At 35.4% G+C, this 24,589-nt stretch overlaps 1 protein-coding gene across 17 annotated transcripts in view; it reads right to left on the bottom strand.

Moving 5' to 3' along the window:
• The window catches only part of MTHFD2L (methylenetetrahydrofolate dehydrogenase (NADP+ dependent) 2 like), a 185,462-nt gene that overhangs the window by 26,259 nt on the left and 134,614 nt on the right, over positions 1-24,589 (bottom strand). The window contains exon 7 of one of the 17 annotated variants that reach the window (XR_002522068.2): positions 165-1,653. The exons of 15 other annotated variants lie outside the window; for them this stretch is intronic. Coding sequence is in view for 1 of the 2 variants with exons in the window: in XM_017958766.3 (XP_017814255.1) it covers positions 17,808-17,878 (71 nt within the window). In the remaining variant the exon portion in view is untranslated. Of the gene's footprint in view, positions 1-164; positions 1,654-15,827; positions 17,879-24,589 lie in introns of those variants that run through there. One more of the 17 variants, XM_017958766.3, reaches the window with a different exon arrangement.

Below are 24,589 nucleotides of genomic sequence, written 5' to 3'. Positions count from 1 at the left end.
ATAACACGCACATATATATATGTGTGTAATACGTTGTTCCTTAAAAAACAGGCCATTGATCGTTTCTGATCTGAGAGAAGAACAAAGATGATTAAGGCAGCACATAAGGGCTTCTGAGGATGAAATCCTGCAGGAGTTAACCTCTCACCTCAGAGATCACTCACCTGACATCGCAGGGATACCTGCTTGAGCAGCATCCTTTTGTATGTCACATACTATGAATGGCATGGGGAGATTGCGGACATGAGACAGGCTCCTGCTGAGGTGTGATGGAGTGGAGCACAGTGAAAGCAACTTGGAAATTGGAAGGAGGGAAAGAAAGAAAGGGAAGAAGGGAGGGAGGAAGGGAGAGAGATAGAAAGGAAGGGAGGGGGAAATAAAAGAATGAGGATAATAATAATTCATATTCCCCAGGGTTGTCGTAAACAGTAAAGTGCCATACTCATAATGGCATCTCATCAACTCCAAACATGAAGTTCTAAGTGCTATCTTGAGCTTTCGTTTTATTTTTTCTTGGTTTCTTTGGATCACGATGTCTGTATGATTCTGAAAGGTGTAATGTATAGTAAGCTCTCCTCACTATTGGTCTGTTCCAGTTTAAAAGACAGATCTACAGAGATCTTATGCCATCATCTATTTCCTGCAATTATTTTAAAATTTTGTTTCAAGTACAACAGTACTGGCTAAGATTAATGTTCCAGTTTTAAAAAAAATAACATTGAACAATCCAACCACAAATTTAGTAGATTAAAGCAACAATTTATTACTATGTCTTATGATTCTGTGGGTTGACTGAGTTCATCTGGATGTATTTGGCTTAGGATCTTTCATGTAATTGGAGTCAGATAGTGTCTGAAGCTAGAGTCATCTAAAGACATGACAGGCTAAAAGGACTCACTTACATGGTTGCAGCGGATGCTTATGATTGGCTAGGAGCATAGTTAAGGCTGTCAATGGAACACATATGCATGAACTCTCCATGGGGCTTAGTTTCTCACAGACTGGCAGCTGGTTTCCAAGAGGGAGTGTTCCAGGAGACAAGAAGTATTAGTTACCAGCCTCTTAATGCTTGGACCGGGAAACTACCATAATGTCACTTCTGTCATATACTATTGGTCAAGAAGTAACACAGTCCACTCAGATCAGGAGGAGAAGCAGAGACTCCACTTCTCAGTGGGAGGAGAATCAAAGACTCTGTGCTCATCTTTATTATTCTATCACAATGCTTCTGATGGACATGGTGTCTGGTAGGTTATTTGCTCACATTCGGATTCTAGATCTCTTGCGGGAAAAGCCTACCCACTGTGTTGTTAGAGACATTCTAGCACCTGTACTATCCATTTAAGCATTACGGACGGCTTAAATGTCACCTTGTAACATGATTTTTACTGCTAGCAAGAGTTTAAAGGCTATAAACAAATGGTCAATGTCAACATAGATGTAGCTATGGGATAGCTTCTTTAGTCTCATAATGATGTGACAGAAGAGTCACCAATGTTTGAGATGTATTTTTCCCTTGCATTCCTATCCTGTGATATAGAACTTATCTTTTTTATTGGTTCTGACATAGGTACTATGCCTCGCTCCAAATAGCCATAAAATCCTCTTTCTTCTTGGTATCCAATAGAAAAAGAAGACATACATTGAGTATAGCTGCAGAAAAAAAAATTCAAGATAAAAATATTCATAAAATAGTTATTATTGTCTAGCCTCTATGCTAATGGCAAAGATCCCAATTTCCCTCTGATTATTATAACATCTCAGAGAATATTAAATGGCAATGAACAAATGGCAAAATTTTCAAAATAGAGGAAAGTGTGAGCTTGATTTTAATTCCCAGGAAACTTACAAAATGGAAAAAAAACTTTAAATGTTTATCTTTTTTGGATAGTGATGCTTTATATGTCCACTGTAGAAAATTTGGAAAATATGTAAAAATTTAATATGAAAATAAAAATCACTATTATCTTACTATCCAAAGAAAATAAGTATTCGTATTTTTAGTGTATTCCTTTCTAGGATTTCAAAATATTTATATATTAAATATAAAATATGAAACCTGCATTTCCTTAATGTTGTGTCTCACTATGTATCTCACCACTCTGTTATTACATTAAAATGTGAGCATTTTCCCATTTCATTTTATTTGAAAATTAGAAGCTATATGAACTAATTCATTATATGGATTACCATAAAAATGTATTCATTCCTGCAGTGTTTCTAATATTTTGCTATTATAAATAATGCAGTGATGGTCATTTATGTTCAGAAAACGATGGGTAATTTCTTAATTACAGCATCAAATTTTAGAAAACTTTTCACTGAACTCTTATGAATGGAAAAATATAGGTTAGATGAAAGCATCTATTGGTAGAATCATAGGTAGTTAAATAACATATTATGAAACTGTTGACCAATGCATTTGTAAGGTCTATTGAGATCTTCTGTGAAAAGTATTTGTCAATACCATGTTCAAATTTTAATAAATAATTTGGAAGAACACATTGGCATTGTGATGGTTTTATCTTTGTTCTCCTCCAGATCCATTTTCACCTTTTTTCTGCTTTACTCTAGGCCAGCGGTGGGATTGATCCTTACAAGGGTCTTGTGTGCTTCTTGTCTCTCTTGGAACCACATCATGGCCATGAGAACAAATTCAAGCTAGTCTGCTGAAGGATACAAGTACCGTAGAGGAAAGCTGAGTTACTTTAGCTGAGGCCATAATAGACTGATCAGTTCCCTGTCAACAACCAGTAACGGCAGATGCTTGATCAGGCCCCAGAAAGATCATCAGAAATAAGTGAGTCAAGGTTACTATAAGTGATCAGCTGAACCATGGACTCAGGAAAAAAATTTTTTAAAGGTGGTGTCTAAGTGACTTTTTTTTTTTTTTAACATACCAGTAGCTATATAGCCCATATTTGCAAATGACACAAAATTGGACAGAATGGCTACTGGGTTGTAATTTTGGAATGATGGATTATAAGTATCAAGAATAATCTGAATGGGAACAAATGTATAATTCTCATGAAGTGCTGTACTTGATTAAACACTCAATACAAAACTAAGATGGTCTCCAGATACAAGGATGTAATATTTTCCAATATATTTTTAGCAAACTCTCTGGAATAGTTGGTTGTACTTCAGAGGCTGGTGTAGGGAAGAATGATTAGAACCAGTCTACAAATCATGTCAAATTCTTATCACTTGCTATCAAACTAGCTGGCTCAATTAATTATTACTGATCTACAATAAGATAAAATCTTGTGCCAAATATAAAGCAACTATCTCAGTAAACACAGTTTAATTCAGCTAACTTTATTATTACTTTTTGTAGGAAGAATTTTTCAATGAAATAAGTGGTGTGTTGATTTATAGTTTGGTGCAAGCTCCCTATCTTCTTGCAGACCTATAACATACAGTGAGCAGAGGGTAAGAAATAGTCACTGACCATCACCAGTGCACTGACCACACAGTGAAAACCTCTGCACTAGACGAATGGTTAAATGAACTTAGGCTACCTATCTCAGAAACAAACAAACAAACAAATGCATACACCTAAAAACAAAACAAGAAAACCCCAATAACTAGAGTAGTTTCTTCAATACGTTAAAAACTGCAAATCAGGAAGATTTTACTCTATATGGTTTCAGAGAGAAGAAAGGAAAAACACAAAGGGAGGGAGGATCTTTTAGCTCAGTAAAAGATATTCTAAGGATAATATACCACAAAGAGAAACTGTATAGTGTCCTTATTTCTTACTAGCAATATTCAAAATAAAGAAGGGATTGAACTGGGAAGGTTAGTTGTAGGAAGACAAGTCCCCAGATTACCTTGGCTGCCCCAGCTCTTTCCCCTGCCACTTAACAGAGACTTTCTCTTTATCCCGTTCTAGTTCTAGAATGGGGCATCTTGAGATACAGAGAAAGTGTTGGGTATAGTCTAGACTATGTCCTCCTCCCTTCTAGAATGGGATGTTCCCCAGTGCTTGAGCTCAGCAATTCAAGTGGTGTCTAGGGTGTATTGAGTTTCCTCAGCTGTGTCACAATGGGGCAAGCACCGATGACACTCCATTCGCCCTGGGCAGTTTCCTGAGCCTTGGGAAGCTGGCTCACCAAGGATTCTAGGCTTCTGGTTATTCTTGCTGCATATCTGCTTTGGCTGATTTGTGTGAGTGTTCTGTCTCACCATTCTTATGCAAGTGATAGAGGTACTGGGACCCCTTTTGCTCCTCCATGCTGTCGTCATGGTGTTGGGACTACGGAAGCATCTAGGTCTTCTCTAAGCTTCTGTCAGACTTATAAACTTCTGTATTAGTTATGCCTTTCAATTCTATGACTTAAACATTCCCCTTTGTCCTTTCAAATTAAAAAAAAAAAAAAACCTCTTCTTTCTTTTTCCAAGTAATTCATCTCTGAAGTTGTGTTGACCTTTGACTCTATCATTCATTCTACTTAAGAAGATAGAGAAATTATATAAATTACATTTAATGGTTGGAATTATGACAAACATTCAAAATCTCTATTTTAGTTAGGCTAAATACACTGAGTAGTCCACTTACATTGCTGTCTTGTAGAGGCTAATGATTGGAAGCACATAGTTGCTCAATCAGTGTATTTTTATAGATATTGAAAAGAAATTTCTAAGACTTGACGTGTTTAACTCCCCAAGTACACAAATGCAATATAAATTCTTGTCATGTGATAACACAGAATTAAAATCTACTTAAATGTTAGATAAATAAAAGACATATATCATTAGGATGCACAGTCAGGATATTTTTCTTTTTGTTAGAGTTGAAAATGAGTGATTTCAAGTGAATGATTCCTATGAGTTTACTTTTTCTGTTGTTGCTGTCATAATTCCATGGGAACCAATCCTTAATTTTTATACATAATTTGAGGGCTCAAGCATTATATGTGAGAACCAAAACCATCTACGCTCACGTAGCTTATATATTATAAGCTGTAATATTAACATTATTTTGTTATTCAGCTGTCTTCATCTACGTAACTTTCTTACTCCAGGAAAGTCTTGCTCAGAAAGATGAAATTTGAAAGTGATTTTGTCTCAGGAACTTATGAAAAACTCATTTAATGAATATTAAACCTTTTGATTTTTCAGTAGGTAGCATCAAATAGCTGATTCTGTAGGATGTTTTGAAACCCTTGCTTCAAAATCCTCTGTATCCACCAATCCTAAACTTTCATATTATAATCATCCAATTCTAAGCAAGCCTCCATAAGGCATGTTAAAAGACTTGCCTTGCAATACAACTCAGGACACAGGCATGGACAGAGACTTATAATTAAACCACCAAAAGCAATTGCAACAAAAGCTAAAATCAACAAATGGGATCTAAAGCTAAGGAGCTCCTGCACAACAAAAGAAACTATCATCAAAGTGAACAGGCAACCTACAGAATAGGAGAAATTTTTTGCAATCCACCATATGACAAAGGTCTAATATCCAGAATTTACAAGGAATTTTAAAAAATTTACAAGAAAAAAACAACCCCATCAAAAAGTAGGCAAAGGATATGAACAGGTGTTCCTCAAAAAAAAAGACATTTATATGTCCATCATCCATATGAAAAAAAAGCTCAACATCACTGATCATTAGAGAAATGCAAATCAAAGCACAGTGAGATACCATCTCACACCAGTCAGAAAGGCAATTACTAAAAAGTCAAGGAACAACATGCTGGTGAGGCTGTGGAGAGATAGGAACCCTTTTACATTGTTAGCGGGAATATAAATCAGTTCAACCATTGTGCAAGACAGAGTGGTGATTCCTTGAGGATCCAGAACCAGAAATACCATTTGACCCAGCAATCCCATTACTGGATATATATCCAAAGGATTATAAATCATTCTACTATAAAGACACATGCACACGTATGTTTATTGCAGCACTATTTACAATAGCAAAGACTTGGAAACAACCCAAATGCCCATCAATGATAGACTGGATAAAGAAAATGTGGTACATATACACCATGGAATACTATGCAGCCACAAAAGGGAAGGAGATCATGTCCTTTGCAGGGACATGGATGAAGCTGGAAGCCATCATCCTCAGTAAACTAGCACAGGAACAGAAAATCAAACACTGCATGTTCTCATTCATAAGTGGGAGTTGAATAATGAGAACACATGGACACAGGGAGGGGAACAACAAACATTGGGGCCTGTTGGGGGTGGAGTAAGCATCAGGACAAATAGCTAACCTATGCAGGGCTTCAAACCTAGGTGATGGCTTGATAGGTGCAGCAAACCACCATGGCACACAGATATGCAACAAATCTGCACATTTTGCACATATATCCTGGAACTTAAAGTAGACAAATAAAAAAAATAAAGACTTGCTTTGAAACAAACTCTAACATTTTATAAATGCTTCAACTTTGCCCCCACACCCTAACATGTTACTAAGTTTAACTGGTTCTCCAGGAGAAAAAATATCTCTGATGTGTAGAATTTGATGATTTCTATAACATAAATAGTCCTACCATGGCTGACTTCAAGCTACTAATGTGAACTCACTGAACATGGATTGGGGAAGAGATGCTCAGAAACAATCTCACAGGCTGGTGGAGCAAGCTTCAGCATACCACTGCTACTAAGACTCTGTCAATGCCGTTCTCACCCATGCTACAGTAACCGTAAACTAAGATTTGTCATATCATTGAATTGTTCGAGTAATATTTTTGGGGAACCAGCATTCAATAATCTTAAAGATCCACAAAGATCTAGTCAAAAACTTCTCTTGTACGTGATCCCAGACCTTGAGTCAAAAAGCATGAGTGCCTTGTGGTCTATTGAAATTCCTGCTAGGGTAAGGAGCTGTTGGTCTCTCTGACTGTTATGATGAGGTATGGCTCACATTGAGTCTAACCTCTTCCATATTTTGTTACATAAAGTTCCCCATGCACTGCATTTATTTTGTCTTCTATGAATAAAAAGCCCTTTTTAAGGAATCCTTTGACTGATCAGATTTGAATAAGTTTTATCCTTGGTAGAAATCAGTTTTATTACTAACTACACTATATATCTCTATCCCTATCTTTTTTTTGTATCTTTATAAAAGCAAACTTCACAGAATGGGAATGGGTGTAAACTAGACAAATCCATCCTCAAACTGACCTTGACAGGCTGGGCATGGTGGCTTATGCCTGTAATCCCAGCACTTTAGGAGGCTGAAGGAGGTATATCACTTGAGTTCAGGAGTTTGAGATCAGCCTGAAAAACATGGTGATACCTGATCTCTACTTGAAAAAAAAATATAGAAAAAAAAAAAAAAAATCAAACTGATCTTGAGGACTGAGAAATTCAGAAAGTTCCTCCGAACTTTGCAAAACTCTGGAAAAACTTTGTCTCGGGTCACTTACCAAAATCTTATGAGTGCTTTTCCCAGTGGGTCTTGCGAAATTTCTCCAAACCTTACTGTCTGTGAAAACTGCACGTGTGAGGTTTGCAGCTGGAGAAGGCCCAGCCATCAGGCCATGTGGGGCTGAGGCAGGAGGTACACAGCGGTATTTTCACCTGATGGTTCCTAGACTCTGCTGGACTTGGCTCAGTTTAAACCGAAGACCATTCCCCTTCTGACAGACTCTTTCTTTGCACATGTATTTATGCTATAACCTGAATTCTTATATTTATTATCTTTCTAAATGGCTTGGTTTCACTAAAGATAATTTAGAATTATAATAGACATTTTCAAGGAGCTTTGGTATGAACAAAAGTGTTCATTTGAGAGATGCCTTAGAACATAAAGGAATAAAATTCTAAACATCCAATGATCTGCACTGTTAATGTGTTTGAGGAAGTATCCAAAATTATTCAGATGTCAAAATTGTTCCCTTAAAAGATTCCTTTGTTGAGGCAAAAAAATAAAAGTGAAATACTTAATCTGTTTTAGATTCCTTCAAACTTCAACAGAAACTTAATGACCTTTATCCTATGATTCTTCTTCTCCCAGCCTGTTTCTCCTTCTCCTTCTGGCTTGTTCCCCCTTTCTTCTAGCTGTCCAGAGACCCCTAAAGTGCATTATCTTATAAAGTTAAGCCTCTGTCAGAACAGAAAAAGAAAAAAAACACTCTTACTGTTAATTTTAAGACTTCATCTCATTCTGAGCTAAAAGCCACTATTAAAATGTACCCAAAGCCTCACCAGGATAAAATTTGCAGAGACATCAGGAATAGTTTTAGGAATGTACAACCCATACTTGTCAAATCGATATCTATTACTTCATATGCTCAGATACAAAAGAACTGGATAAAAAAGGCATAACACAAAGATTCCTAATTTTATAAGAAATCAGAGGTATTTTGCAAGCTGTAGATTTTCAATGTCTTTTGGCTATCCCCCAAATCATTCCTGTGAACATAGATTGGACTCTGATTCAGTCCTATAAGCAAAGAAAGAATCAATTCATTAGGGAGTTCAAGGATAGGTTATCTGACACCTTTTGACAAAATTCAGAAGTAAACACTGATTCAGATGAAGCCTCACTTCCTCTCATTTTCTTGTGAATAACCTTAAGCCAGAAATAAAAGAATTAAAACACAAGAAAAAGCAGAAATGGGAAACAGCCTATTGCCAGACCTCTAGCATCCTCTTGAACATTTTGAAAGGGACTTGGCACAAAAATCAAATAAGACTTAAATCAAATTCAGGCCCCTACAGATAAAACAATCAGACATTAGCAATCATTAAACACCCCCTAAAGAGGGAATCACTCGGTAAAGACATTTACAGATACTGTAAACAGAAAGAACACTGACAAAAAAGTTAGTATATCAAAAATAAAGGAAAAAAATGAAGGATGTAAAAATGAAAGTGCTTTAAAGGAAATCAAATGCCCAGTTTCTCATTTTACCCTTAAATTCACAAGGAGAAATTTCTTATAATGTTAAAGAACAACATTTTGATTGATACAGGTACAACCATATTAGCCTTAAACTCTTCTATTCTTATTCAACATTCCCCTTGGAATAAACATACTATGCAGGTGGTGGGCATTTCTAATAATTCGTAAACATTCCTTATGTCCAGGCCTAGAACAGAAATATAGTCTTTCCTCCTCTGTGATTCCACACCTGTTAATTTGATACTCTGAGAGTGGAGTTGCCAGATTAAATGATGTCCTGATTATCTCTTTCTTAAAACCCCTTAGGATGCCCTATTCATAGCTAGTTTGGATAAGGACGTAGACTTACTAATACCTTTGTATCCAAATCAAGCCCAAATTGAAGATATCAAAGAGATGCCAGAATTTTTGTGGGTAAAACTTTGATATTATCATCAACATTATTGGGACTACACCTATCCAGGTTCAGATTGACCTGTATCTGAACTTACATAATACCCTCTTAAAACCACTAGCTAATGATGAAAACTAACATTTATTTTTCTATTTTAAAAAAGAATACCTAAAAACCCCATTGTGTAGGGATACAGATTCATTCAGGACCATAGATCTATAAATAGAATATTCATTCTCCATGGTAGCAAATTTGAATTCTATTTTATCTTTGTGTATCCTAAGGCTATATGTTTTACAGTTTTGGATCTGTATTTTGTTTTCTTTAGTGTCTCCTTAGATCAAAATAATCCATACTTATCTGCCTTCTTCTTGAAATATCCAATTATATACCTCCTGCTATTATGCCTTAGAGTTTACTAAAGCACCGTCACACTTTTCACAAGTATTTAACCAGGACCTAAATAATTTGAAATTTTTCTGCAATTCTACTCATTATCATACCGGTGAGGATTTGAGGCAGAAAACATATTTCAGAAGATACAAAATCAAGACTCTGAATTTGAAGTTTCAAACAGTTCAAAGGGCTTTTATGTTATGCTGGTCCATCAGCAGACATATCCCTGAAGTACATAGGTAATGAAAGTACACATAATTTATTCATACATTATTTATATATTATTTATTATTATATATAATGCATTCACTATGCAATACAAGTATAAAAAACTAGCTACTAGATTTTACAGAAACATTTCCTGCTGTAAACTCCTATTTTGATATTTAGTAGTTTTCAAAACTCCCCATTAGTTAGTCTAAGTTTCCAATAAACTATGTTAACTCTAAATTCTGAGTCATTCAGCAGCATACAAAATTGAATTGTTACATACTTATAATATTATCATTTAGAAAATTCTATCTAACAAAGATAATTATACGCTAACACACAAAGGCGGCTTATGAAGAAAAACTTGTGTTTTTTCCCTCCAAGCTAATTAATCCTTTCATGGACTTATTTCTGGCAAACGAAAGGGTCTCTTATTAATGCAGAATTTCAAAAGTAATTGAGAAGATAATATTAGGGTAAAATAGTCTCCTTGGGAAACTTAGTAAGAAGATTTGTGATTTATCTAAGATTTTTCTGTTTCAGGTAAAAATCTCTTTGATAAGTAAATGAACCAATGGATAATGTATACAAATTCACATTACTTTAAGGCTTATGTCTTTCTCATCAAGGGATTGTAAATATGCTATTTTATGATTCATTATATGACAAATACAAAATAAATCACCAATGTTGCCTAGGCAAAAATAGACCGAATAAAGGTAACATAGAAAAAAATGATAGCAATACCTAAAGCAAACAGAGCACTAGTCTACACCCTAGGAGCTAAGCTTTAAGCTTTCCCTAATGTGAAGGTGTGACCATTAGCTCTTCAGCTAGTGGGAGGCTATGTCCTTATTCTCACTAATTACAGCCCCAACTGAGTATTTTCATATGTGTATTTGATAATCTCAGAATTGAGTTCACATGAATTAAAAAAAAATTAATCACTTCCCCATGGATACTCCTATCATAGTCATCTGTAACTCTTCATGAAATGGCTCAGTCAAGCCATCCTGATAAAAGGAAGCACCATATTTACACATCACTTTAATTAGTAGAGTTCAAAGGGCTGTGTAAACATTATCTAATTAAACTTCACAACAATTCAGTGAAGCAAGAAAAGGTTTACCCATTATCCTCATTCACAGAAGAAAGATTTTGAGGTGCTGAGAGGCTAAATGATTTCTTAGTTTCACAATGATGAGTCAGAGGTAAGGCTGGGAACAAAACCAGAACTCTAACTCAGGTATGAAAGGAACACCATGGAAATGCTTACTCAGGTGGATCACTTCTTCAGCTGGAAATTGTCCTACTACATAAATAAAGATAATAATTAGAATGGAATTTGTATGAATGTATGCTTCTTTCTAGATTAGAAAAAGTTTCTTCAGCATTATTTGCTTTGCAGACAGTAATATAATGGCTAAAATGCATCCTAGCTAAATAGAGCCTACATTAATAGTACAACTACCTCAGTGTCTTCTCCCAGTTATCCTCCTGTTATTTCTAGAAATCCTCAAGAAGTGTTTACAACCCAGTGAGTCAGTGGCAGTGACCACAGAACATTTCCTGTTCTTTTTCTTTCCCCTGGCTTCTTTGGTTCCTATCTGAACTGATATGCCTACGATGCCTGTCATGAGAATAATATTCACGCCAAGGACAATATCTGAATGCCCCCAAAGCTTCTACTCCTTGTGGTACCAGGATGATACTAGGTTCCTTACAGAGCTCAGGGCCAGTAGGGCCCTGCTCTGTGCCATATTTGATCATCTAGGACTTTGGAATCCTTTTATATTCAGAAATTCATATGATCATTCAAGTAGTTCCATCACCTTCTGCCTTGGACCATATTTCTTCAGAGTCAATGGACCTGCGGGGTCCAAATGTGTGCTTCTCTTTTCTTCCTCCCATCAATCAAACTTTATTCTCTGAGGGCACCTGTAATCCCAGCACTTCAAGAGGCCAAGGTGGGAGGATCGCTAGAGCCCAGTAGTTCAAAACCAGCCTGGGCAACATAGAGAAACCTTGTTGCCACAAAACAATCAAACAAACAAACAAACAAACAAGCAAACAATGCTGGACATGGTGGTGCATGGTTGTGGTCCCAGCTACTTGGGAGGCTGAGGTGGGAAGATTGCTTAAGCCAGGGTGGGCGGGAGTGGGGGGTGGGTTGAGGCTATAGTGAGCCATGACGGTACCACCAGCCTGGGCAACAAAATGACATGCTGTCAGAAAAAAAAAAGAAAAAGAAAGAAAGAAAAGAGAGAGAGAGAAAAAGAGAGAAAGAAAAGAAAAGAAAACCAAAGAAAAGAAAAGAAAAAAGAAAAAAGAATTTCCTGCAAACAGACACCAGTGCGTTTGGGGAATGAGGAGAGCCTGCAGGCCAGTGGGGACAATAGGCACGGGTCTATATTACCAACTGCCACGTTATTCACAGAGTATTAAAGTCGAATGGAATGGGTTTCAAACATTTTAGAACCATTTATTTAAAGGAAAATTGTTTACGAAGCTCAGTATGTAAAAGAATCAAAGCAAGGAGAAACATATTAGTTGAAAAGAGGTGGAGGGGAGCTCTGCTACCAGCCAAACCCCCTTAGGTTCCTCAGAGCTCAACTTGAAAAACCAATTAGTCCAATTTCTTTCTTTTAAAGTTGTACTTCCTGAAAGCCAGATAGTCTAGATAATACAAAGAAATGAGGCCTGATATTTAGAAAGTGAATTACTTTTTTACTATCCCTAGTATTCCCTTGTTAGGCAGTCTTAGATTTTCCCTTCTCCTACAACTTTAAGCATTCTAGCAGCAGCTAAGGCATTCAGTGCTGATTGACTCAGAAAAGTAACAGAGACAGGAAAGAGAAGTGGAGACCTTACTTCTTAGCTTCAAGATTTCTAAAGCCTCGCACTTTCAAAGAACAGAGAGACTCAAACAAGAAAATGGAAGGGTTGAGTTAGAAAGGTCAGGAGAGTTGGAGAAGTGGTGAGATCTTAGACTTCAGAGGTTCCCAGGGAGATGTTGCTAGTCAATGCTCCCTGGGCTGTGTCTTGGAGAACTGGCAAAATCCCTAGTTTTGGTTTCAGAAATCCAAAAACAAAAATATATTTTTCCTATAGCCTGTGTAGTGGTTGGAAAGGTGGTATGGTCCCAAATAATGAAATAGATGGAAGGATGGCTGAGGCAGATGCCTTAGACACTGTCTTAGCATTTCCTATATACCTAAGGATGACAGGGAAGTAGTAGAGAGATTAAAGCAATTGGGCAAAAAGGGGCACTTCTGCAAGTGCATGTGTAGGCAGTTGGACAAGGACCAATCATTTGATGGGAGTTTAGAAACATAATAGTGAAAACTAAATGCCCCTACCATGTCTTGATACTTATATGAAATCTCTGGAGCAACAGAAGAGTCTGCACAGATAAGTCTGAGTTTCTACTATGTTCAAGTAACTTTCAAAGATTTTAATGAAAAAGTCAATAAAGTTTGAGAGGGATATTTAATGGATGTATACAGATACAATGGTCTGAATACTTGGTTACCAAATTACTGAACTGTTTTAAAAATTAAACCAGATCTACAAATATCAGAATCTAACACATAAATAATTGACTTCAACATATTTAAAGTACTTTGAAAGAAAAATTAAATGGTGCTTTGTTTGTTAAAAGAAAAAAAGTAATGACATCTCCACATCTGTAAATTAGGAAAACTTCATTTCTTCTGCACCCATCATACAAAATATTGCCCTTGAAATCTTGCTAGACAAATGTTGATATAGAGAATATTAAGCTTAGCAAATCACATGATATACCAAAGTACTATTTTACAATGTATTTTAATATTATTCATGACAAAAATAGTATCCATGATAAAAATACTAGCCATGGCAATTTTAAGTGCTTGCCTAGGTACCTTTGTTCCCTGGCTAAAATCTAAGGCCCAAGTTCAGGTTTCAGGTTTTCCAGCTTAATAACTCAATAACCTTGGACAAGTGTCCATGTAATCCTCTCTCCTTCTCTGTGTAATTGGGATAATAGCAGTCCTTCATAAGACGGGATAGAGAAGTAAATGAATAATATATATAAAGTGCTTAGCACATTGCCTGGCACATCAAAAATATCATAGCCAATCCATACTCAGAGTATGCTACAGTTATTCACACATTATTCAGAGGTCTTGCATGTTTCCACTTGCCCTCTGCCATTTCTGCCATGGCCATGAGAAGGTCATATCTGGGCCTGTATGCTGGTCTCTGGATAATTATGGAACAGCTACAATGCATCATACAAACCCATGTTAGAGCAGAGCCCTGGCAGATTTGCAGATACATAAATAAACCAGTTTAATTATAAACAAATGAATGAATCAATCTGAGATTAGCTGAGCTCAGCCCAGTGTGTCAATCCCCCACCAAACTATAGACTTGTGGGTTAGAATAATGATGACTATTGTTTTAAGCCACTAAGTATTGACATGGTATCTTCCACAGCAACAGCATGAAGTAAAAAAAAAAAAAAAAATTCTATCAGTTATAACTAAAACACTTGAAATACGGGTTATAAATTGATATATATTATATCAATTGTAAGGTGTTACACATGTGCAGTGAATTTGTTTTCCAATAGATACTAATATCGCCACATGTGATAATATGGAAGGTTTCTTATTACTCCTTCAAATCACTATACATAAGAACTTCTCATTCATAATCCCAAATAAATCAATTTACTTTTTATTTCTAGAAAATTAAATAACATATTAAGGTATAGAAACAAATAAATAACACAGAAATTAGTTAAAAAAAAAAAAAGAAATCCATTAATATTAACACTGCTGAAACTCAACCAATAATAAGCACTTGGGAATATTTACCTCAAGTCTTTTTTTTAAGTTTGTACCTAAAAATATTAAAACAATTGAACTATAAATTCATTGCCCTTAAAAATATTAGAATAACAGATATAGATAAAGCATCTCTCAAACTTAATCCCCATTCTTATCTCCTACTAAGCGGATATATATTCTAACACTCTAATTTTTTCTCATTCCTTTATCTATATTATGCACCCATGAAATATATATATGAAATACTGAGATGTTTTTAAAGCATGAGAATGGAATAAGGGAGAAGCACACACTAGATGTAAGTTACTTGGAATAGTCTAGTTCTTGGGTTGGAGGGGTTGAGTACATAGATATTCATAATTACTTCATTATGTTGATCATATATTCTGTAAGCTTGCTAATTTATAATTTTAGTAGTTTTTTCATAGATTCCATTAGATTTTCTACATAGATAATCATGTCTGAAAACAAAGACAGTTTTACTTCCTCCTTCCTAGTCTGTATACATTGTATTACTTTTCTTTACTTGATGGTACAGAATAGGACTGCCAATACAATGTTAACAGATATGGTGGGAAGGAAAATCTTTGTTTTATTCCTGATCTTAGGGGGAAGCATTTATTCTTTCACCATTAAGTATGATGTTAACTGTATGGTTTTCACAGATGCTCTTTTTTTTTTTTTTTTTTTTTTTTTTTTTTTGAGACGGAGTCTCGCTCTGTCAGTCAGGCTAAAGTGCAGTGGTGCTATTTTGGTTCACTGCAAGCTCCACCTCCCAGGTTCACACCATTCTCCTGCCTCAGCTTCCCGAGTAGCTGGGATTACAGGGGCCTGCCATCACACCTGCGTAATTTTTTTTGTATTTTTAGTAGAGACTGGGTTTCACCACACAGATGCTCTCTATCAAGTTGAGAAGTTCCCTTCTATTCCCAGTTTGTTGAGAATTTTTTTTTTTTATCAGGAATGGATGACAGATCTTGTCAAATGTGATTTCTGAGATTATTAATGTATTTTTATTTTTGTTTGTTTCAGTTTGCTACCTGACTTCAAATTATATTTACAGGGTTACAGTAACCAAAACAACATGGTACTGGTATAAAAACAGACACACAGACCAGTGGAACAGAATAGAGATCCTAGAAATAAGACAGCACACACACACACATAAATATACATATATATGTATACATACACACACACATATATAGGATTACATTTGGATTGAAATTTTGAAACTAATAAGGTGTAACTGACATACAAAAAGTTGTCCATATTTAATGTAAACAACTTGGTGAGTTGAAAGATAAGTACACACTCTATTCCTCTATTGGTGAATGTTTTAGCTGCTTTCAATTATTTACTATCACCAACAAGCTTTAATAAACATTTCTGAATATACAGGCCAGGTTTTTTTAGACATCTAGAAAAATAATGGAATCTCTAGGTCATATGAAGTGCACATTTTCAGATTTCATAACATTGTCAAATTACCTTCTAGAGGGACTATAATAAAGCATAACTTCATCAGCAGTGTATGCAAGTATGTGCTTCCCCAGATCCTTGCCAACATTTGATATCATCAAGCTTTTCATTTTTTGCCAATCTGATGTGTGCAGTGTCTCATTTTAATTTGCAATTGTCTGATTATTAGTGACACTGAGCAATTTTTATATGTGTATTAGCCATTTAAATATCCTTTCCTATAAATTGTTATTTTACAAGTTAGGTTTTTGTATATTTAACCATATTTTTAAAAACATTTATATATGCTGGATACTAATTCTTTGTTATGTATAACGCAAATATTTTCCCCCAATAAAATGCAAAAATTTTAACTCTAACAGGCACTTATTTGTTCTATAGATTTTAGGAAATTAGATGTATTTATGTCCAGGTTTTCTGCTTATTTTTCCTCACATATTTGTCTGTGTATGTGTGTGTATCTTTTATAAGAAAATCTTACCTGCTCTAAATTTATGACCAAGTTCTATTAAGTTCTCCAATAATTTTTATTTTTGTTGTTTTTAATTTATGTTCTTTATCTCATCTGAAATAGATTTGTATGTATGGGGTAAGGTAGGAATTTAATTAGATTTTTTTCCTAAATGGGAAGTCAAATTGATTGAAGTATTTAGTTTTTCCCCACTGTTTAATGACACTACCCTATTTACACAGATTCATACATATGAATGTGTTTCTGTTTTTTTCCATCCTTTCCCATTAATATATTTGTCTTTTCTTATGTCTATGCTTTAATTTTAATTACCCAGTTCTTTATAATATGATTTGAGGCAGAATAAAGTACTACTGTTCAGAATAATTAACATTTGTTGAGTCAGTCAGCGTTCTAAGTGTTTTACATGTATTATCTCTATTTGACCTTAGAACAATATATGATGCAGATGTTATTATCCCCACTTAGGAGATAAGGAAACTGAGGAACAGAGAGGTTGAGTAACTTATAACTTAGGTAGTAAGCTCACACAACTAGAAAGTGGGAAAGCTAAGAAGCAGAAGGAAAAAAAAGTCATCTTATGCTTTTCCTTCCAATTAATCTTTATTCTTATAAATATGTGGATGCTAATAATAATTACAAGTTGCTAGGCATAATTTTGAACTATTTCAAATAAATCGTGACATATGGTCACACTATTTGTAAGATAATGCTTTTGTGGAATAAATCTTTCCACTCCTGTGCAAAATCGTGAGCCTTTGGATGGTATGGAATTTATTGCTTTATTTGGTAATAATAGCATTCTTATGTGAATAAATTCCCCATGCAAAAACATGGGCTAGATCCCTACTTGCTCAGACTTTTCCCTTTGATTATATATTTGAAAAGTTCTTTCTATATTCTTGTTTCTGTTTAGTTTTATTCCAATGAATTTTATAGTTTTATTACTCCTGTGAGTGGAATATTATTTTCTATTACATTTTCTAATTATATATTATTGATATCTGTAGATACTACCTATATTTGTTATTGTATTCAGCAACCTTCCTGAACTTTCTCATTAGTTCTAATATTTTATCAGTTGATTATCTTGAGTTTTAAGGATAAATTATCATACCGTCAAAGAACACCACCTCGTCTCCTCTTACAAGTCTTTGTCTCCTAACTCATGTCTGTCAACTTGTTGTATTAGCCAGGAACACCAATAATACAATGCTGGAAAATACAAGTAATAGTTGTTATCTCTGTCCCACCTTTATATAAATGGGAATAACTCTAGTGTTTTATAATAGATTATATATATTTTTCTATTTATTTTCAGTTGATACCCTTTATTAGATTTTTTAAAAGCACCAAATATTGATACTTGAAATGAGATTTTTTAAAAAATTGTTTCTTTTTGTTTTTTTTAAAAACACAAATGGGTATACACTTTTACTAACTGCTTTTTTCCTGCATTATAGAAGGTTATAAGAGTAATATTTTAAAAACTTTGAATTCTTGTTTTGTATTCTTTTCATACACTATGGTTTAAATTTGCTAATATATGTAATAACACTAGAACAAAGGTTTTTAAATTCTCCTGATGTTCTTGTCTTGTTTTGATATGACTATCTTAGTTTTATAAATTGAATTAAATAATGTTTCTGCTCCTCCTCCTCCTTCACTTCTCATGAATCACATTTCATAAGACACAAATAATTTATTGTTTGAAGAATCAATACGAATAATCTTGAAACTACCTAGTATTTATGTCTTTAACATAAAGTATTCTGCTTACTATTTTAATTCATTCCATAGTGAGTGCCTTAATAGCTTTCGTACTGTTTGGGCCAAATTTGGTAATATTTTCTAGGCTTTAATATTTAACCTAGAGACCAGAGAGCCAAGGTGGCTGACTAGACAGACAGGAAGAGCTTCTTCCACCAAGAGAGACAAGACCATCAAGTAGGCTGGCATATTCCAAACAGATTTTCAGAAAGAAGGCATTGAGAGGGGACACAGGGAGGATTCAGAGCCGGGGGTTTACAGTGCAGAAAACTGGGAACTCCCAATCCAGTTGCCTAACACCAAGACTCATTCCTGGCCCCAAGTGGTTCCAAGAGAAGGGGTGAATAAAACAGACATAGAGTGGCCCACTCTTGCCACAGACCTTTGGGATCCTAGCTATAGGAGGCCCCACAATCTCCACAGGCAATTGAGTTGCCACAGAGAACTGCCAGGAGAGATGGCAGAGCCAGAACTACGGTCTGTCTAGAGCCCAGAGGGTTTGGCATGGGAATGGCTGCAGTGGAGCATGATCATGAGTGCCCATTCCCCAAGGCTCATCATACTCCTCAAGGTGGTTTTATCTTTCCCTGTTCTCTCTGTAAGATGCTAGCTAGTCTAACTCTATTGGTATCACACCTAATTTTAGGCTCCATTGTCAATTGATTGCTCTATGTTTCAACAATTCCTTAGGGGATAAATGGCTCCAATGTCTAATCAATTGTATTCAAGCCTCTTCGTAGGGCAATCCTTGAGGTCAGTCTTTTTTCTAACCCAAAGAGGATTTTTCTTGGCTTTTTCATTCCCTACTTCTCTCTGTTAAATGTTTAGCTTGCTGTGCTCATGGACTGCCAGTCTCCTCCAAATTATCTTATATCAAAATTGCCATTGTTTTTGACAGGGTCCTCAGGCTTGAATGTACCTATGGTCTGTTTCAAATAAAGAAACTTCTCTTAGGAAGAACTATGGAGCTCTCTGTTTTTGCAGACTACCTGTTTTTCAAAGCAAAACTCTTAGACACTTCTGCAGATCTGTGCCTCAGGGGCAGGTGCAGTGGCCCAGTGCTGCTATAATGATAATCCTGTTATTAGTTCATGCTGGGTGTGGGGGGTGCGCATGAATGGTGGCATCCCCTGGTCTTCCCAGCTTCTGTCTTCTGGAACAAAACCTTTACCCTACCAATGTGCTGAGATGAGGATGAATTAGACCCAACATTATTGGCTTGCAACATGTAACGTATAACTTCTACCCTATGAGTGGGTGCTGGGTGGGAAAATGGAGTGCTAGATAAAGCTGCTTTGTTTAAATAGGAACTTCTGTAACACAGACTTGGGAGATAAACAGTTCTGGCAGCCTGCTCCTTCTGGAGAGATACCAGACTGGGATCTGAGAGACAGCCTTGTGTTCTTAGATGCAACTGCCTGGAATAAAGTTTTTGTCACGCTGTGCTGGTAGAGGATAGGTGGAAAGAAGTAGTGGATCATGGCTCAAATGCCACAGACTTACATTTATCTTACAGAGATTTAGTAGATTTTCTTCAGTAAATGTTTATGCATTTGCTATATGACCATGATGAATTTCTAACGTTTTAAAATGATTTTAAAATATTTTTCACAAGTTATGTTTTTTTTTTTTTTACTGGGGACTGGGTTCACAGACTGGTTACACCACCATTCTGGAAGTATCTCCCTCTCCATAGTTTTCCTGACTTAATAAAAATATTGTTCTGCACTGATATTTATGTTCGTATTGTCACCCAACTAATTATTTCATTTTTAATGAATGTTTACATCAAATTTGCTATAATATATATGATGTTAGATGTTTCATATTTTATAAACAAAATTCTAAAAACTTTATATTGATTCCATAAATTTTATGTGTGTATATATATACACAGCCATCCCTTGAAACGCATCTAATATTTGTTCTAGAACCCCTTACATATACCAAAATCTTCATATACTCAAGTCCTGCAGTTAGTCCTGAAAAACCCATATATATATAAAGTCAGCCCTTGTTGATTTCACATCCAAGAATACCATATTTTCAATCTTCATTTGGTTAAAAAAAATCTGTGTATAAATGGACCTGTGCAGTTCAAAACCATGTTGTTTAAGGGTCAACTGTGTGTGTTTGTATGTGCCTATCTACCTTTTAGCTAACTATCTCATATTTTCTTTATACATTCAGCCATCAGTGAATGTCTGAGTTGATTGCATATCTTGGCTATTGTGAATCATGCTGCAAGGGACACAGGATTTCAGTTATCTCTTCAAGACACTGATTTCAATTCCATAGGCTACATACTTAGAAGGGTGATTATTAGTTAATATGGTAGTTCTATTTTTAATTTTTTAAGGAACCTCCATACTGTTTTCCATCATGGCTTAACCAATTTACATTTAAACTAACAGAACAAGGATTTCTTTTTCCACATCCTCGCTAACATTTGTAATCTTTTTTTTTTTTTTTTCCATCATAGCCAACCTAACAGAAGTGAGGTAATATCTCATTACAGTTTGGATCTGTATTTCCTTAATTAGTATATACCCAATGGCCATTTGTATGCCTTTTTCAGAGAAATGTCTAGTCAAGTCCTTTGCTCACTAAGAAAATCACATTATGTGTGTGTGTGTGTATGTGGATTTGTTGCTAATGAGTTGTATGAATTACTTATATATTTTGGATATTAACCTCTTATCAGATATATGATTTGAAAATCTCTCATTCTGAGTGTCTTCTTTGCTGTGAAGAAGCTTTTTAAGTTGATAAAATCCCGTTTGTCTATTTTCAATTTTGTTGCCTGTGCTTTGGAGGTCATATCCCAAAAATTAATGCCCAAACCAAAGTCTAGAAGCTTTTTCCCAAACTATATTTATCCATTCAGTTCTGTTAATATTTGCTTTATATTACATGTTTAGGTTTGCTAAAGTTTGATACATACATAGTTATAATTGTTATATCCTCTAATTAGTGGAATCCCAATTCTTGATATAATTAACTGAAGTTTTGGACTTAAAGTCTATTTTTTCTGTTACTAAGATAGTCCATTCTGCTCCCTTTTAGGTACAATTTTCATGAAACATCTTTCTCCATCATTTCATTTTCAGCCTCTGTGTGTCCTTAAAGATAAAGTGAGTCTCCTGCAGACAGAATATAGTTGAACTTATATTTTTTTATTTATTCATCCACTGTATGTTTTTTGATTGGATTAAGTCAATTATATTTAAAGTAATTTTTATAGGTAAGAACTTACTATTACATTCAAGCTGAGAATCAGTCAAGAATGCAATCGCATTTACAATAGCCACCGCATACAAAATACTTAGAAATACATATAAACAAGAGGTGAAAGATCTGTACAAAGAGAATTACAAAATACTGCTGAAAGAAATCAGAGGTGACACAAACAAATGGGAAAACATTCTGTGCTCATGGATTGGAAATATCATTATCATTAAAATGGTCATACTGCCTAAAACAATCTGCAGATTCATTGCTATTCCTATGAAACTACCAACGTCACCTTTTCACATAATTAGAAAATATATATATATATAATCCATATGGAACCAATAAAGAGCCCGAATAGCCAAAGAAATCCTAAGCAAAAAGAACAAAGCCGGAAACATCACATTATCTGATTTCAAACTATATATTACCCAACTTCAACCTATACAACCATAGTAACCAAAACAGCATGATGCTGGTACAAAAACAGAGACCAATGGAACAGAATAGAGAACCCAGCAATAAAGCTGCACGCATATAACCATTTGATTATCGCAAATAGTTATACGTTTCCCCACTGACAATCATTCGATTATGACAAATGGTTATAGATGTCCCCATTGACAAAAATAAGCAACGGGGAAAGGACTTCCGGTTCCATAAATGTTGCTGAGAGAGCTGGCTAGCCATATGCAGAAGAATGAAACTGGCTACCTTTTACCATATTCAAAATTAACTCAAGATGGATTAAAGATTTAAATGTAAGGCCTCAAACTATAAGAATCCTAGAAGAAAATCTAGGAAACACCATTCTGAACATTGGCCTTGGGAAGGAATTTATGACTAAGTCCTCAAAAGCAATTGCAACAAAAATAAACATTGAGGCTGGGTGTGGTGGCTCACACCTGTAATCCCAGCCCTTTGGGAGGTACCAAGGCAGGCATATCACTTGAGGTCAGGAGTTCAAGACCAGCCTGGCCAACATGGTGAAACCCATCTCTATTAAAAATGTATAAAAATAGCTGGGTGTGGTGGCACGTGTCTATAGTCCCAGCTACTCAGGAGGCTGAGAGGAAAGAGATACCATCTTATACCAGACAGAATGGCTATTATTAAAAAGTCAAAAGACAACAGATGCTGGTGAGGCTGGGGGGAAAAAGGAACACTTATATACTGTTGGTGGGAATGTAAATTAGTTTAGCCACTGTGGAAAGCAGTTTGGAGATTTCTCAAATAACTTAAAACAGAAACAGAACTACCATTTGACCCAGCAGTTCCATTACTGGGTATTATCCAAAAGGAAACAAATCATTCTAGTAAAAAGACATACACTCCTATGTTCATTGCAGCACTCTTCATAGTAGCAGACATGGAATCAACCTAGGTGTCCATAAAGAATGGACTGGATAAAGAAAACATACTACATATACACCATGGGATGGTACACAGCCATGAAAAAAGAATGAAACAATGTCCTTTGCAGCAACATGGATGAAGCTTTAGGCCATTATCTTAAGTGAATTAACTCAAGAACAGGAAGCCAAATACCACATGTTCTTATTTATTAATAAAAGGGGGAGTTAAACATTTAATAATCATAAACATAAAGATGGCAACAGTAGACAATGGGGACTACTAGAAGTGGAAGAGAAGGGGGAAATAAGGCCTGAAAAAGTAATTATTGGTACTATGTTCACTATCTGAATGATGGAATCCTTTCATACCCCAAACCTCAGCACCATACAATATACCCACGTAAAAATTCTGGACAGGTATCCCCTGAATCTAGAAGTTGAAATTATTTAAAAAATAAACTTACTATTTTTTAAAAAATATATTCTTACTGTTTTCTAGTTCCTTTCTTCTTTCTCCATTTTTTGCTGTCTTCCTCTGTGACTAATGATATTTGTAGTATTATGCTTTGATTCCTTCAACTTTTCTATATCTACTTACTACATGGTTTTTTCTTTGTGGTTACCATGAAGCTTACATAAAATATCTTACAGTTACAACTGTGTATTTAAGCTGATAACAGCTTAACTTTAGCTGTATACAAAACCTCCACACTTTAACTTCTCCATCCCCCACATTTTATGTTATTGATGTCACAATTTACATCTTTTTATACTATATACTACCCATTAACTAATTCTTTTTTTTTTTTTTTTTTGGAGATGGAATCTTGCTCTTGTTGCCTAGGCTGGAGTGCAATGGCATGATCTCAGCTCACTGCAACCTCTGCCTCCCTGATTCAAGCGATTCTCCTGCCTCAGCCTCCCGAGTAGCTGGGATTTACAGGCGCCTGTCACCATGCCTGGCTAATTTTTGTATTCTTAGTAAAGATGGGGTTTCACTATGTTGGCTAGGCTGGTCTCAAACTCCTGACCTCAGGTGATCCACCTGCCTCAGTTTCCTAAAGTGCGGGATTACAGGCAGGAGCCACTGCACCCAGCCCATTAACTAATTCTTGTAGCAATAATCACTTTTACTTTTTAAATACCTTTCTCTTTTAATCTTCATACTGAAGTTAAAAGTGATTTACACACCACTGTTAGAGTATTAGAGTATTTTGAACTTGACTATATGCTTACCTTTACAATGAGTTTTATACTTGTTTTTATGTTCTTAGTATACTTTCATTTCAACTTGAAGAACTCAATTTATCATTTCTTTTAAGGCATGTCTACTGGTGATAAACTCCCTCCGCATTTTTTTTTTTTTTTTTTGGAGGTGGGGGAATTTTTTCTTTCTCTTATTGTTTAAGGACAGTTGTGCTGATATATTATAATTAGTTGATACGTTTTGTTTGTTTTTATTTAGCACTTTGAATATACCATGACACTCTCTTTGCCTGCAAGGTTTGCTGAGAAATCCACTGCTGAGAAATATTATGGGGGTTCTCTTGTTTAAGATGATTCACTTTTC

Source organism: Papio anubis, chromosome 3, assembly GCF_008728515.1.
Source record: "Papio anubis isolate 15944 chromosome 3, Panubis1.0, whole genome shotgun sequence".
Taxonomy (NCBI): domain Eukaryota; kingdom Metazoa; phylum Chordata; class Mammalia; order Primates; family Cercopithecidae; genus Papio; species Papio anubis.
This window is presented reverse-complemented; position numbering and strand designations above follow the sequence as displayed.